At 50.7% G+C, this 15,508-nt stretch overlaps 1 protein-coding gene across 1 annotated transcript in view; it reads right to left on the reverse strand.

The window, feature by feature from the left end:
* Positions 1-15,508, reverse strand: part of FAM184B (family with sequence similarity 184 member B) — a 136,740-nt gene that overhangs the window by 61,633 nt on the left and 59,599 nt on the right. Inside the window, exons 2-5 of the mRNA XM_026514504.4 lie at positions 14,511-15,263; positions 13,621-13,756; positions 12,226-12,365; positions 11,474-11,680 (exon numbers count right to left, since the gene is read on the reverse strand). Coding sequence (XP_026370289.2) covers positions 11,474-11,680; positions 12,226-12,365; positions 13,621-13,756; positions 14,511-15,263 — 1,236 coding nt within the window. The remainder of the gene's footprint in view (positions 1-11,473; positions 11,681-12,225; positions 12,366-13,620; positions 13,757-14,510; positions 15,264-15,508) is intronic.

Consider the following 15,508-nt stretch of genomic DNA (forward strand, 5'->3'; position numbering starts at 1 on the left):
GAGGGCACGTGCTGCATGGTGCACTGGGTGTTATACGCAACTAATGAAGCATCGAGCTTTACATCGGAAACCAGGGATGTACTGTATGGTGACTAACATAATATAATAAAAAAACATTAAAAAAAAACTCAACAGGAAAAAAACGAACTAAGTAGAAAAGGGGCAAAAGACATGAACAGACATTTCACCAAAAAGAGTATACAGATGGCAAATAAGTACATGAAAAAATATTCAACATCACTAGCCATTAGGGAAATGCAAATGAAAACCTTTATATCACTACCTACTGGCTGGTTAAAATGAATGGTGAAAACATCAAATGCTGGAAAGAATGTGGATCTCTCATACATTATGGGAATGTAAATGGTACAGTTGCCCTAGTAAGACAGCTTGATAGGTTCTTCAAAAGCTAAACATAAACCCTACAACCCAGCAGTCATGCTCCTGGATGTTTATTCCAGAGAATGAAGAATTTAGTTCACACAAAACACTGTGCACAAATGTTCACTGCAGGTTTATATATCTAATAGCCTTAAGACAGGAAACGACCAAAATGTCCCCCAAAGGCGAAAGGGTGAACAAACTATAATATGTCCATAATATGGAATCCAACTCAGCAATAAAGAAAGGACTATTGATACACAAAACTTGGATGGATCTCAGGGGCATTATGCTGAGCGAAAACAAAAAAACCAACCACTCTCAAAACGTCACAGCTGTAGGATTTCACTCATGTAACATCCTCAAAAGAACAAAACTCTCAAGATGTGGAACAGATCGGCAGTGGCCACAGGCAGGAATTATGGAGGCAAAGGTGGGTGCATGAGGGAGATATTTGTGCTGACAGAGCAGTTCTGCACCTGGCCTGTGCTACTGCTCACGTGAATGGACACAATACAACGATAGAACCAGACACGCACATCATGCCCATGTCAGTTTCCTGGTGTTAACATTGTTCTGCAGTGATGTAAGATGTTACCTCTGGGGTAAAATGGGCGACAGGTGCCTTTATGAAGGGACCTTTCTGTACTACCTGCAGCTTCCCGTGGATCTATAAATCTATCTATCTATCTATCTATCTATCTATCTATCTATCTATCTATCCTAATGCCATACCTGTCAACATGTCCCAAAATAGCTCCCTAAAGCTAGCTTTCCCACCCGGGGTTCTCTGGAGCTCAAGGCTCCCCTGTGGGCCCAGTGGCGCCACCCTGTGGGTGCCAGGCAGTGGTGGAGGAGGAAGGAGGGGTCTAGTGCTGGGCTGTGGCTGGGCAGGTGCTGGGCAGAGAAGGACAGGGGTGGGGCAGAGGCAGCACCCACAGCGCCCTCCTCTCAGAGCTGATGCCCTGCTTTCAGGAAGGAAAAGGCCAGGATAGTGAATCCTCCCATCCTCCTGCCCTCCCATCGTCCTCAGGACTCCATCTGTCCCCTTGATCCTGCAGATCTCCTCCCCAACCTGCCATCTCCTGTCTCCCACCTGAGTTGTCTGCATTTTACAGAGGAAGGAACTAGGGACTCAGAAGGGGTGAGCAGCGGCAGATCACACCCCAAAGTCATGTCCTAGCCCCTTCATCTCCAGGAAGCTGCTATGTCTGGGAACCTGGCGGGGGGCAGGCAGGTGAGCTGGGTCTGAGCAGCTGAGCAGTGGACGTTCTCAGTGCTGGATCATGGAAGCAATCCACTTGCCTCTCAGGTCCCAGTTACCTGAACTCTACCACCCTCCCCACTGGCTCCTACAACCAGCAACTCTCAAAATGGCTCAGACACCACCCATCTTAGAAGCACAAGCTTGCCTCTCTCTCATCCAAATCCCCGTCAAATTCACCACCAACCACCCCCCCCCCCCGCCCCGGCCGCTGCAGCTTCTTCACGACTCTGCTTAGTTTACCCCTGGTTGCTAGGAACACATTTACTTGAACACCCCCCGGGGGCCACAACTTCAGGCTCTCCACCTCCACCTTGGCTGGAGCTGCAGGTGGGTCCCAGCTCACTGGGATCCATACCTCCCTTGAGCTCCCACCCCACTGCCTCTGGAACTGGAGGGGCCCAGCCTGGAACCTGGGTTTCCTCCTCCCTCCCCACACCCCAGCATCCAATTTGTACCAATTCTCAGCTCTGCCTCTCGGAAGGGGCCACTTCCCTCTGGGTCCACAGACACCCTCCAGTTTCCCAGGTGCGTGTGCTTCCACCTGTCTCCGGTTTTGCCTTCTTACCTCCATCCAGCCCCAAAGCTAGAGCAGCCAGAGCGAATCCCACGTCTCTCCCCGCAATCCTGCAGCGCTTCCTTGGCTCAGAGCACACGGCCCACCATCCGGTCCCCTCTCTAGCCTCTACCTACCGCCCTCACCCCACACCACCTCCCCCAGAGACAGGGAATGGTCCCCCCCCCCCCGGCCTTCTCCACCCTGGTCTTCCCCTCCCATGTGCTCTTTGAAGCCTGCTTCCAGTGGGAGCCTAAGCTGAGAAGCACCTGCTGCTGTGGCTGGAGTTTGCAGCCGTGACATCAGGGTCCAAATCCAAGTTTTGCCACAAACTGGCTGTGAGACCTTGGACCAGAGATGGTCTCTGCAGAATTACCTGTGCGAGGACTTCTCTTTGACTATCTGAATGGCACCCACCTCAGCGGCTGGCTTTGAGATCTAGGGGAGTCAACGTGTGTGAAAGTGTTTGCCAGGGACGGGCGGGCTGCGCTCGGGGTCAGCTGTCCATGGAGAGCTGTGGCGACCCCCACCCACCATCTGCAGAATACAGCGACTCACGAGGCATGGTGGTGCCGGCAATTCCAGCATGTGCACTGCAATCACCTAGGGTTATTTGTTTTAAATTCACTATTTTTAAATGATTACTTTAAATTATCTAAAGTTCCTAGAAATCCTGAAATTCATGTTACCTCCCACTCCAGGACGTGCCCCCCAATTCACCCCAGCTTCTTTTCTATGCCCTCCTGGGTGGGCATGGGTGGAGGCAGCACCGTTTCCACGGGCCAACGCTTCCAGGAAGCCAAGTGTGTTGCTGACAAAGCTCTCCAGTTCAAAGATGTCGGCCTGCCTCCCACCCCACTGCTTAGCGTGTTCTCGTAAGGTCTCCACTCCCTCTGCAGGCGGGAGGACCTGTCGTGAGCCTGGAGAAGCCTGGAGGAGCTCCGCCAATGACTCCTCCACGCTGGCCTGGGTCCCCTCTGGAACTTGCTCTCAGCCTCCTTTGCATGTCAGGCCGTGTCCAGGGAGGCCTGGCTCTCAGGCAACACGTTCTTTAATTCTTGTGACACCCAGTGACAAAGCAGATTTCTCAATCTTTGGTTTTCTTCTTCACACGTTAAGAGCAAATCTTTTAGCTCAGACACCTTCTGAAAGAAAGAGTTATTCCTTTCCCTCCTTGTAGTAAAAGCTTCTTTCAGAAATTCTGACCTTCTGTCGAACGCTGCCAGAGATGTATCGATGCGTTTCATTTCCAGGGCCAGCTCTCCCAGCTTCTATCTCATTTAAGGCATGGTGGCTTTTGCTCCCTCCAAAGAGACCTCTCCAAAAGATGAAGGCTCCCCAGATGGTGTGCCACCAGGATATCAGGCTGGAGTTGGTTCCAGGCCAGAGGGCTGAGGACCATGGCCCACCAGCATGACCACAGAGTGACCTAATGTGGGAACTGCAGGTTTTTTTTTTTTAAATAATAATTTATTATGTTATGTTAGTCACCATACAGTATATCCTTGGTTTCTGATGTAGTGTTCCATGATTCATTATGCAGTTCTGAGTGGTTCCAAGCACTGGTCAGGGCGTGGCATTCACCCACAACTTTGTGACACATGGGATCCAGCCTCCAACAGGGCAAGGAACCTCTACCTTCAGAGATAGCCTCCGTCCTGGCTCCTCCCCTGGAAGACAGATGTCCCAGGGACTCATTTTCCCTGCACTAAGCTCTTGGTCAGCCAGGCATCCAAGGGAATCTGGCCCTATGTGGAGCTGGGTGGAATTCCTGGCCTGTCAAGTGTCTGGTAGACTCTTTCACCTTTTGCTGAGCCAGGGTGGCAGGGCTCCCAGTTGGCCAGGTGTCCAGGGGACTCTTTTGCCCTGTGGTGAGCTGGGTCAGAGGCCTCCTGCTTGGAGGGTTTGTGTTCAGTTGGCCATCCAGGAGACTTGCTTATCTAGTGCTGAGTGGGGTTGGAGAATTCCCTGGGTGTCTCTCGGCCTCATTTGCCCTTCAGAAGATGACCTTGTTGAGCCAAGTCAAAGGTCTCCCAGTCACTTGGGCATACAGGGACTCATTGCCCTGAACTAAGCCTGGTTATAGGGCTCACAGTAGGAAGGCTCCCAAACGACGGTGTCTGGGAGACTCACTTTGCCCTATGCTGAACTGTGTCAGTGGGCTCGCAGTTGTCTGGGTGGCCAGGGGACTCATTTGCGCTTTGCTGACTAGTAGGAGAGCTTCCGGTGTATCCGGGGAACTTGTCCGCCCTGTGCTGAGCTGGGTGGGACGGCTTCCAGCTGGAGGGCTCCTGGTCGGTCAGATGTCTGGGGAATTCATTTGCCCCATTCTAAATGGGATCAGAGTATTCCTGGTCCAAGAGCCGTCTGGGGACTCTTCGCCCTGTGCTGAGTTGGTTCAGAGAATTCCCCATTGGCCAGGGTGGAAGGGACTCAATCGCCTTGTGCTGATCCGGGTCGGAAGGCTTATGGTTGGCTGAATGAATGTCTGGGGGATTAGTTCCCCCTGTGCTGATTAGGGTCAGAGGGCTCCTGATTGGCCCAGCTAGAAGGCATGATTGCCTTATGCTCTGCTGAGTTGGAGGGCTCCTGGCTGGCTCAGTGTTCAGGCAACTCGTTTTCACCATGCTGAGCTGGGTCAGAGGGCCCGTGGTATAAGGGTCACCATGTGATTAGCTGGGTCACAGCACTCCTGGTTGGCCTAGTAGCTAGTGGACTCAATTGTCTAGTTGCCCTGTGCTCTGCTGGGTTGAAGGTTCCCAGTTGGAGGGTACCTAGTTGGCCTAGTGTCCAGGCAACTTGTTTATCCTATGCTGAGCTGGATCAGAGAACTTGTGGTACAAGGGCGCCCAGTGTGCCCACTGTCTTGGGGACTCCTTGGCCTTATGCTGATTGCTTCAGAGAACGCCCCATCAGCCAGGGGTCCAAGGGACTTGGTTGCCTAGTGCTGATCTGGGTCAGTAGAATCCTGGTCAGAGAGCTCTTAGTTGTTCCACCTGGAAGATTCGATTGCCCTGTGCTCTGCTGAGGTGGAGGGCTCCCAGTTGGCCCAGTGTCCAGGCAACTTGTTTGCCCCATGCAGAGCAGGGTCAGAGGGCTTGTGGTATGTGGGTGCCCAGTGGGCCCATTGTCCTGGGGACTGGTTAGCCCTCTGCTGAGTTGGTCTGGAGAATTTCCCAATGGTTGGGGGTCCAGGGGACTTGGTGGCCTTGTGCTGATCTGGGTCAGAAAGCTTGTGGTTGGCTGGAGGTTGGGGGGATTAGTTCATCTTGTGATGAGCTGGGTCAGAGGGCTCCTGGTTGGTCTGGTGTCTGGTGGACTCAACGGCCTTGTGCTCTGCTGAGCTGGAGGGATCCTAGTTGGCCCAGTGTTCAGGCAACTCATTTGCCCCATGCTGAGCTGGGTCAGAGGACCTGTGTTATAAGGACACCTAGCTGGTTCACTATCCTGAGGATTTATTGTCCTATGCTGAGATGGTTTGGAGAATTCCCCATCATCTGGAGGTCAAGGGCACTTGTTTGCCTAGTGATGATCTGGGTCAGTAGGCTTCTGGTTGAAGGTCTCTTGGTTGGCCCAGCTGGAAGACTTGATTGCCTTGTGCTCTGTTGAAGTGGAGGGCTCCCAGTTGGTCCAGTGTCCAGGCAACTTTTTTGCACCATGCTGAGCTGGGTCAGAAGGCTTTTTGTATGAGGACACCCAGTGGGCTCACTGTCCTGGGAACTCATTAGTCCTATGCTGAGTTGGTTCAGAGAATTCCCCATTGGCCAGGGGTCCAGAGAACTGGCTTGCCTTGAGCTGACGTAGGTCAAAGGGCTTGCCATCAGCCAGGTGTTGAGGGAATTAGTTTGCTCTGTGCTGAACTGGGTTGGTGGGCTCCTGGTGGGCCCAGTGTCTGGAGGAGTCCATTGCCCTATGCTAAGTTGGTTCAGAGAATTCCCCATTGGCCAAGGGTCTGGAGTACTGGTTTGCCTTGTGCTGATCTGGGTCAGAAAACTGTGACTGGGGACTTGCCTTGTGGCTGATCAGGGTCAGTTAGCTCCTGGTCAAAGGGCTCCTGGTTGGCCCAGCTGGAAGACTTGATTGCCCTGTACTCTGCTGAGGTGGAGAGCTCCCAGTTGGCCCAGTGTCCAGGCAACATTTTTGCTCCTGGTGAGCTGGGTCAGAAGGCTTTTGGTATGAGGGTGCCCAATGAGCACACTGTCCTGAGGACTGGGTAGCCCTATGCTGAGTTGGTTTAGAGAATTCCCCACCGGCCAGGTGTTCAGGGGACTTGGTGGCCTTGGACTCATCATCATCAAAGGGCTTGGCATCAGCCAGGAGTCCAGGGAATTAGTTTGCCTTGTGCTGAACTGGTTTGGTGAGCTCCTGGTGGGCGCAGGGTCTGGGGGACTCCACAGCCCTGTGCTAAGTTGGTTCAGAGAATTCCCTATTGGCCCGTGGTCTGGGGGAGTGACTGGTGCAGCTTGTACTGATGTGGCTCAGAAAGCCTGTAGTCAAATGGATGTCCAGGGGATTAGTTCATCCTGTGATGAGTTAGGTCACCAGGCTCCTGGTTGGCCTGGTGTCTGGTGGACTCAATTGCCCTGGGTTCTCCTGGGTTGAGGGCTCCAATGTTGGAAGACTCCTGGTGGGCCCAGCGTCTAGGCAACTTGTTTACCCCATTGTGAGCTGGGGCAGAGGGCTTGTGGCAGAAGGCAGCCTAGTGGGTCCACTGTCTTGGGGACTTGTTAGCCCTCTGCTGAGTTGGTTTGGAGAACTCCCCATCGCCTGGAGGTCCAGGGGACTTGGTTGCCTGTGATGATCTGGATCAGTGGGCTCCTGGTCGAAGGGCTCTTGGTTAGCCCAGCTGGAAGACTCAATTGTCCTGTGCTCTGTTGATTTGGAGGGCTCCTGGTCAGCCTAGCATCCTGGAGACTTATTGGCCCCATGCTGAGTTGGGTCAGAGATGTCCCCATCAGCTATATTTCTGGGACAGTCTCTCACCCTTCACTGTGGGGTTGATGTGCTCCCACTTCGTCATGTGTCTAGAGGGTTAGTTTCTCCTATGCCGATCCTGGACACAAGGCTCCAGCTCAGCGGGATGTCCAGGGGTCCTGTGCTGAGCCAGGTTATGACCCCAGAGGACTAGAGGGCCTCTGCCTGCCTGGGTAGGGGTCCGTTGAACTGTGATTCTCAGATCCCCCCCACCTTTCTGCCAAATGAAACCAAGTAACTGGGTGGTCTGGCCAGCCCTGCAGCGAGGCCTGTGTCCAGGTGGTGCTGAGTGCTGGCAGACGGACTCATGGGACCCCAGAGGGGCGGAAAGGTAGAAGCGAACATGAAGTGAAGAGTGTGGGCAAGAAGCTGGGGCAGGACCAGTCAGGGAGAAGTTGCCAGTAGCAGGAACCGAGAACCCTGAAGAGTACCCCAGTCGTAGCTGCCACGATGGAGGAGACCTTGCTCCCTCCAGCGGTGCCTTAGGCGGGTGCTGGGCTTTTCTAAAAGCCAAGGTTCATCCCAAGGCCTCCTGAGGGCACCACTGCGCCTCAGCCAACCACCAGGGGGCGCTCAGCTTGGTCTTGCTCATGTGGCCAATCACCAGGCAACTCAGCGGGCCAATCACCAGGTGCTTCTCCCTGTGCCCCCCTGACGTCATCACCTGGACTCCATGTTTTTAAAGGAAACTACGTTAACTTGTTTTGAGAAGAAACGTTACTATTTGAAACGTATTCATAATAAAGTTTGTGGTGCAGCAGCAAGAGTCAATGAGTACAAAGTCAAAAGTGTCACTCAGAGTCACCATTAGCAATCATAATAACACCAATATTAATCAATACGTGGGGCATTAGACCCCATGAAGGCTCACACTTCCGTAGTAAAGCTAAAGTGGCACCAGAGCAAACGCTACCCTAAACTCGGCCTAACAAAGTTTTTAAAAGTCTAGAAAATAGTACCTTTTAACAATAAAAGACGGTGATTCACAAGTAATTTAACTGCTTGCCAAAACAAAATTCAGCACTCAAAAAAGGGTGATAACAAAATGCAGTCATTAAACAAGTTAACACTCTTAATGTCCAACATCCAATAAAACATTACTAAATGCCCAAAGAAGCAGGGAAATGGGACTCATAACCAGGAGAAGATGCAACCATAGGGAAAAAACCCAAATGACAGATGAGAATGCTAAAAGAGCAATTATAAACATGCCCAAGAATTTAAAGGAAAACAAATATGATGAGGAGAAAAAGGGAGACTGTAAAGGAGGAACAAATGGAATTTCAGAAAGGAAAAAATAAACCAAATAGGTTTTAAAAAATTGTATGATGCCCAAGAAGAAAAAAGATGAATGAACTTGAAGATATAGCAACAGAAACTTTCCAAACTGAAGCACAGAGAGACAAGGGGACCAAATATAAATGACCAGGGTTTCAGTGACTTGTAGGACAATATCAGAAGGAAGGAGGTCGGAAAAGAAAATGGCCTTAAAATTTCCAAACTGGAAAAAACTATAAACCCACAGATCCAGTACATTCAATGAACCCCAAGCAGAAGAACATGCACACAAAACAATCATACTTGGCATACCACATCAAGGTGCGGAAACCAGCGACAAAGAGAAACTCTCAAAAGCAGTCAGAAAACAAAAGACTTGTTATATACAGGAGGAATAAAAGGGGCTGCCAAGTTTTCATTAGAAGAAAATGCAAACCAAAAAATGTTGAATGAGATCTTTAATGTTTTGAAAGAAAAAAAAAAACCCTGTAAACTTTGTATTCTATATCTAGCAAAAATAAAGGCAAAATAAAAACATTTTCTGATATATAAAAACAGAATTTGCTGCGAGGGGACTTACACCACAAGAAATGTGAAACGGAGTTCTTCAGGCCAAAGCAACAAAGATTGTAGAAATGGTAGAAATGGGAAATGGGAAAGGACAACTAAAAGATTATAATTTAAAAATATAAATTATATAAGAAATGTTTTTTCCCTAAAAAATAATTGGCTTTTTAAGGAAATATAAGAGCCATACACTTCTGAGTTTGTAACGTGTAAAGTAAAACGTATGACAACTACACAAAGGTCAGGAAGGGATAAATGGAAATGTATTGTTGCAAGGTTTGTACGGTGAAGTAATACATACATGTGAAGTAAAGTAGTATTTGGTGGCGGTGATAAATTAAAGACACATGTTCTAAATCCTAGAGCAACCACAAGAGCACCCCTCCAGGAAAAAAAAAAAAACCTAGTAAGTCATTAGTAAAGATAAAAAAGGAATACAAGAAATAAATTCAATGAATCAAAAATAAAACAGAACAGATGTGACAAAGAGAAAAACAGCAAGATAGGAGACTTAGTGATAATTACACTCAACGTAAATGGTCTAAAGGGCCCTCAAAAGAAAAGGGGGGGAAGTATAACCCCCCCAAAGCAGGAGGGAAACACAATTTATTTCTCTGTGATTCATTTCCCAAATGGACTCATGCCCCCTGATTAAAGAGAAATGGGGTTTCTATAGTCAGAGTCAGGCTTGGCTAACAGGTTACCAGGGCAACCTGTCGCTCTGGGAGAGCTGCTGTTCCTCCCGCTGACTGTGGCTCTGGATAGAAAGAGCGTTCAGCTGTTTGTCTGAGGATTGGGTTGTGTGACCCCTCGCAGCTCCTCGGAGGAAAATGCTTTCCACATAGCTGCTTCCTGCCCCGCGCAGGGGTGGGAACCATGGGCTCTGGACTCAGGCTATCAGGTTTCAATACTGCCTCAAGCACTCACGGTCTGTGTGGGTTGATACATAGCATCTTTGAGCCTCCATTTTCTTATCTCTAAAATATGAACACCCCTTGGGGCACCTGGGTGGCTCAGTCGGTTGAATGTCTACCTTTGGCTCCAGTCAGCATCTCAGGGTCCTGGGATTGAGCCCCTCATAGGGCTCCCTGCTCAGCAGGGAGTCTGCTTCTCCCTCTCCTTCTGCCCCTCCCCCTGCCTTGGGTGCTAGCTCTCTTTCAAATAAATAAATAAAATATTTAACAAATTTTTAAAAATAAAATAATATAGGAATACCCGTTTTATAATCTTGTTGGGAAGATGCATTGTGTTCCTAAGAATAAAGTGATTTACAAAGTATAGTGAGCACACAAAAAAATGAAAAATTAAAAAAAATATACAGTAGGCACTCACCAATATTAACACACATGCTGTCACCCAGGGCACACGGTAACTAATCATAGCCACTGTTTACTAAACTTTTACTACATGCTGTGCACTGAACTAAGAGTTTTTATATAACACCATAAGGAATCCACACAACAAGCCCTCAAAGTATTTATCCTTATTTTAGGAATCATGTTTCAGAGAGGTTAAGTGACCTATCCACGGTCATACAGCTAGGGACGTGTCACGACTTCGGAGACCACGACCAGTGTGGGTCTTTCGTGGGTTCGTTCATTTACCCAACACAGACATTTATCGAGTCCCTACTCCTCCACACCACCGCACGGCACGGCATTGCTCAGCGCTAACGTATGGTCTTTCCGCAAAGAGCCAAAGCTGATGAGGCGGGCTCTCGCGTGTGAAAGAGGCTATGTGCACAACATTATTGAGTTACACTTCATTCTCTCCCTAAAACATCACAAAAGTGATTTGCTTTTCCCAGCAGACATGAAGAGATGAGGCTTTGCATTCCTTCTTTGGTGGGAAGTCGGAACAGTACCCAGGGGCCGGGAATCTTCGCCCCCATCGGCAAGCTACTGATGACTGACCTGCGTCTACCTTCTAGGCTCCAGGCACGTACTACGCTTTGTTTTTCCACGCAGATGGCCTCATTTAATCCTCGCAGCTACTCTGGGAGGTGCTATTACCATCATCTGCTTTATAACTGAGGAACCTAAAGTGCAAGATTTCCCTCTGAGGGGCCGCGCTCCGGAACTCAGCGGGCTCACAAAGCTGCCCGGTGGCCGCGCTGGGGTTTGGGTCCAGGCGGTCGGCTGGGCCTGAGCGCTTGCTTCGCGTTCTCTCTCTCTGTTTTTGCTGAGGAGACTTGGATGTCCTCAATTAAATGCTCAGAGAATACAGTTCTACCTGATGTCAACGGCTCTAGGCCCTGCCTGCTCACAGCCTTAGGGGTGTCCCTGTCTCCTTCACAAGACCCTCGACTCCCTGGGTCAGACAGAGAACCGGGATGCGTACACAGCAGGAGCTCAGTAAGTGTCTGAGGGAGGGAAGAAGAAATACAAGAGAAAAGGACGGAGGCAGAGGAGAGGAGAAAGACTCTGAACCGAGTCTGTGGAAGCGGACCCCACCTTCTGCAGCTTCCTCCTCTCGGTCTCCACCGACGAGCGCACGGACTTGATTTCTAGGGTGTGCTTCTTCACTAAGTCTTCCAGTCGCTTCACTAGCTGGTCCTTGAGATGCTTCTTCTCCTCTTCGGTCTGGTGTTTGATTTTACGAATGTCTTCTTCATATTGTTGCTTCATATATTCCGTCTCAATACTGCCCTCTTTCTTGGTCTATAAACAAGAGAAAGGGCCTTGTAAACCTGCCCGCGTGGGGTGAGGAGCACGGAATCACCGTTTCTCTTTCGTACAACGTTTACAACATTTACACACTGATTTTACCGCACGGAGCGCAAGGGGCCATAAAGTTCATAAGACTGTAGATCTGATATTCGTAAGAGCCTTCACTTGATCTACCATCTGCAAAAGGCTCTTTGGAATCGTGGACCTACGGTCACGGGATCGGGTATTCCAGCCCACTCTAGCGGTGTCTAAAGAATTCTGTTTGTTGTGATTGGTGGAACAGATAGTGGGACTCCTATGCAAGTTTCCAGTTTCCCAGGAGCCAACGATAGACATTGGGAGAATTCTGCTATATTCGTAGTCTCCTAATTTCAAATGGCAGGAAGTTAGAGGAACTTCACACCCGTACAACCACCCCTAAAACCATGGGTGGTTTCAAGTGGCTCTGTCGTAGTTGGGGATTGGCCTCTACCCGATGCTCATTCCAGCAAAGCCTCCTGTGACTTCTCCATTCCCAGGGCTGGGTCAGACAGTACCTGTCCCTCTGGGCCTCCTTTGGTGCACAGACACTCCTTGGGAACGTTTGGGTCCTGCTGAGGATGGAGACTGCGGCCTTCCAGGTCATTCGCCTTCCCCAGGTCTTCATTCTCTGAAACTAGCTCCGTCTTCCTGTCATCTGCAAGCATAAGTTTCAACATCATTTAAAATGCCCTTGACCTTGGCCTTGTGTTCAAGGTCTTCTGCAGTCAGGTACCCATTTTGTTATTTGACTATTCTGCCCCCCACTCCCATGTGGACTTCCTGCTCTGTGGCCTTTTGGGCCTCAAACACGGTCAAAATGGTGACTATCGTCTTTGCTCAAGCAGCGTCTTGAGTTCAAACGGTTGTTCTGTTCTAGCTTCTTAAACTAGTCATCGTCAAAGTTTTTTAATTGTGATTTCCATACGTTGAAAAAAACATTGAGCACATTCCTGGATACGTATATATATGTGTGTGTGTGTGTGTGTGTGTGTGTGTGTGTGTGTGTATGTGTATGTATATATATATATTTGAAAGATATAAATGTAAAAGACAAAAAAATAAATATAACTAGAAATGCTCATTGTTTTCTTCCCATATTCTCAGGAGGTATCCCTGCCCCACTTTTGAAAACACTGCACTAAAGTCTCCACGCACTTCTGGTTCCAACTCAAACCTGTCCCCTTCACACCTTTCCGGCCCATGGTGACTTCTTTCCAGGACACTTCATTCCCCTGATGCCTGGGCCACCGCATGATACCAAAGCATGCTCCGGGCTGTAAAGTCACTGTCCCATAAGCTCCCTGGGGGCAGAGCCCATGTTTTCTGTCTTTGTTATATCTCCTAGTGTCAAACTGACCACACTGTAGGTATTCACAGACTTCCTGATGAAGGAATCTCCTCCTTCAGAGGAAGGCCCTCTGGGGTCAGATATTAGGAGATATACACCTGTTCTATCACTGACCCATGGCCTTGAGCTGGCCACTTACCCTTCCTCAACCTCGTTTCTTCATCTGGACCATCGGAGACACTGACCACGCCCACTCACAGAACTATTGGGACGACCCAGTGACATCGCCGTGTGACATGATGGGAAAAACGTGAAGTGTTGCTTCGGCGCGGAGGAGAAGCCGGTCCTGAGCAGTTCAGGCATGCGGTGGGCCTGGTGAGGAAGTTTCTGGGGGCCAAGGGGTCCCTCTGCATCATGCCTTTTGGCTCTAGGCACTGTGACAGCTCCAGGTGGCAACTCACCCGGGCCCTGCCTGGGTGGAGCTCGCCCACCAGGGGTCAGATGAAACAGCCCGCCCCTCGCTCTGCTCGCTCAACAGTCTCATGGCTGCAAGCAGCACCAGCCAACCTGACAGCTGCCCTTCTTTCCGGAAAAACACCCAAACTGTCGCAGCGCCTCTCACCGCTTTTTGGCGTCACGTGACGCTCCTGCAGCATCAGCCTGTCTTTGGCAACAGCCAGCTTCTCCCCAAGTTTTTTTGCAGTGCTCTTCAGCTCTGAGTTCTCCTGCCGAGCCTCCTTGAGCTGCACGTCCAGGTCCTAAACAGACAGAAAGGGTCTCATTGCTCTGGGGACTGCTCGCTGTCTCAGAGACACACAATGTGCACAGAACAGGAGTCAGATCTGGAAGGTGGGTCAGTGCACAGCAGTCGCTCTTGTCTCTGGAATTCAGGGGCTCACATTCATCCAATCCCTACTCATCCTGATGGGCCGCGTGCCTTTACGCACGTTATTTAACCTTTCTGTCGTGAGGATTCAATGAGATAAAGTGTCTGGGACAGAAAAAAGTGTTCAAGGATTACTAAGAATAGTGGCTGCTGCAGCTTTTAGAGATGGGGCTCTGTGAGTGTGTGGGGTTTGTCAGTGGTCTAGCTCGCCATGAAAGCCAAGTCCCTAGGATTTCAGGACAGGCACGTTGCTAGGAAAGAGCAGTGCTTTAGAATGAGGCTGGCCTGACTTAAGAAACTTATAAGCTGTGTGGCTAGTGAGGTAAGTCTTTAAGCCTCTCAATTTCTAGAGAGAAATTATCTGTGACCTATAAGTGTCTAAGCTCTCTGAGGTCAGGGACCCAGTCCAGCTCACCATGTGTCTCCTACCCGTAGCTCCAGGTCTGGCACATAGGAGGAATTCCATAAACATTTGCTGATGGAATGTAATTGAACTCAAGGGAAAGAAGAGGAGTCACTTAGGTAGAAGTCAAGGGCTTTGCACAGTGCCCGACACATAGTAGGTGTTAAAATTAGGGACCGTGTTTACGATCCCCTTGGAAAGCTATCAAGAGACCCTGTTTTACCTGCGTCCTTTCCTTCAGCTTCTGGGCATACTTCTTCAGGTCACTTATCTTGCGGCCTCTGTGCTCCAGATCCCCTTCCAGCTTCCTGACCTGGGCCTGCAGGGCCGACTCCTGGACCTGGAAGTTCTTGCGGAGGTCCGTCTCCTTCTCCTGCCACTGCCACAGGGCCTCGCTCACCGACTGCTGCATGGCCTGCCGGATGGCCTCGGTGTCCCGCTCATAGGTGGCCTGCAGCTCCTCGGCCTTGCGGGCGTAGTCCTTGCTCAGCTGCTGGTTTTCCACGCGCAGCCGCTCCACCTCCAGCAGGACCTCCCGCATCTCGTGGCCGTGGCCTGGCTCTCCCTTGGGGTCTGGGCCCTCCTGGGAAAGCCGGCCCCACTGGGGCGCCTCGTGGCTCGTCAGGTGCCGGAGCCTCTTCTCATAGTCCGCCTTGAGCTCCAGCATCTCCTTGGAGAGGCTGAGGACGCGCTCGGCGTGCTCGGCCTCCACCCTCAGCTCCCTCTCCTTGGTTTCCAGCCTGCACGTGGCCAACTGCGCCAGGGCCTCCTGTGTCAGCCTCTTCTGCAGCTCCAGCGCGCTCTCCAGGGCCCGAATGCGCTGGAGCAGGGCCTCCTCCTCTGCGTGGCCCTCTTCCTGCAGGAGTCTGGCCTTGGCCTCTGCCACGGCATTCTGGAGCTCCTCCTGGTGGGCCTCGCGCAGCGCCTCCATGCTGGCCTCCGCTTCATCCTGGCGGGTGTTGAGGGCGTAGATCACCTGCAGAAGAACCCACAGAACCCGGTTAGTGGGAGGAGTGTGAGCGTCTGCGGGGAACGTGACCGGAGATGCTTCTTCTCCGTGGCAGTGACTGAGGCAGATCCCCACCGGCAGCCCCTGAGAAGGGGATGGGTGTGGAAGGAATTTATTAGGAACGGTCCCCAGGAGAAACCTTCGAGGAAGCAGGGAAGTGGCGTGGTGGAAGCAAAGTGAGGGAGTGAGGACACATAAAGGCCACAGAGGGG

The sequence above is a fragment of the Ursus arctos genome, unplaced genomic scaffold (genome assembly GCF_023065955.2).
Source record: "Ursus arctos isolate Adak ecotype North America unplaced genomic scaffold, UrsArc2.0 scaffold_9, whole genome shotgun sequence".
NCBI classification, from domain to species: domain Eukaryota; kingdom Metazoa; phylum Chordata; class Mammalia; order Carnivora; family Ursidae; genus Ursus; species Ursus arctos.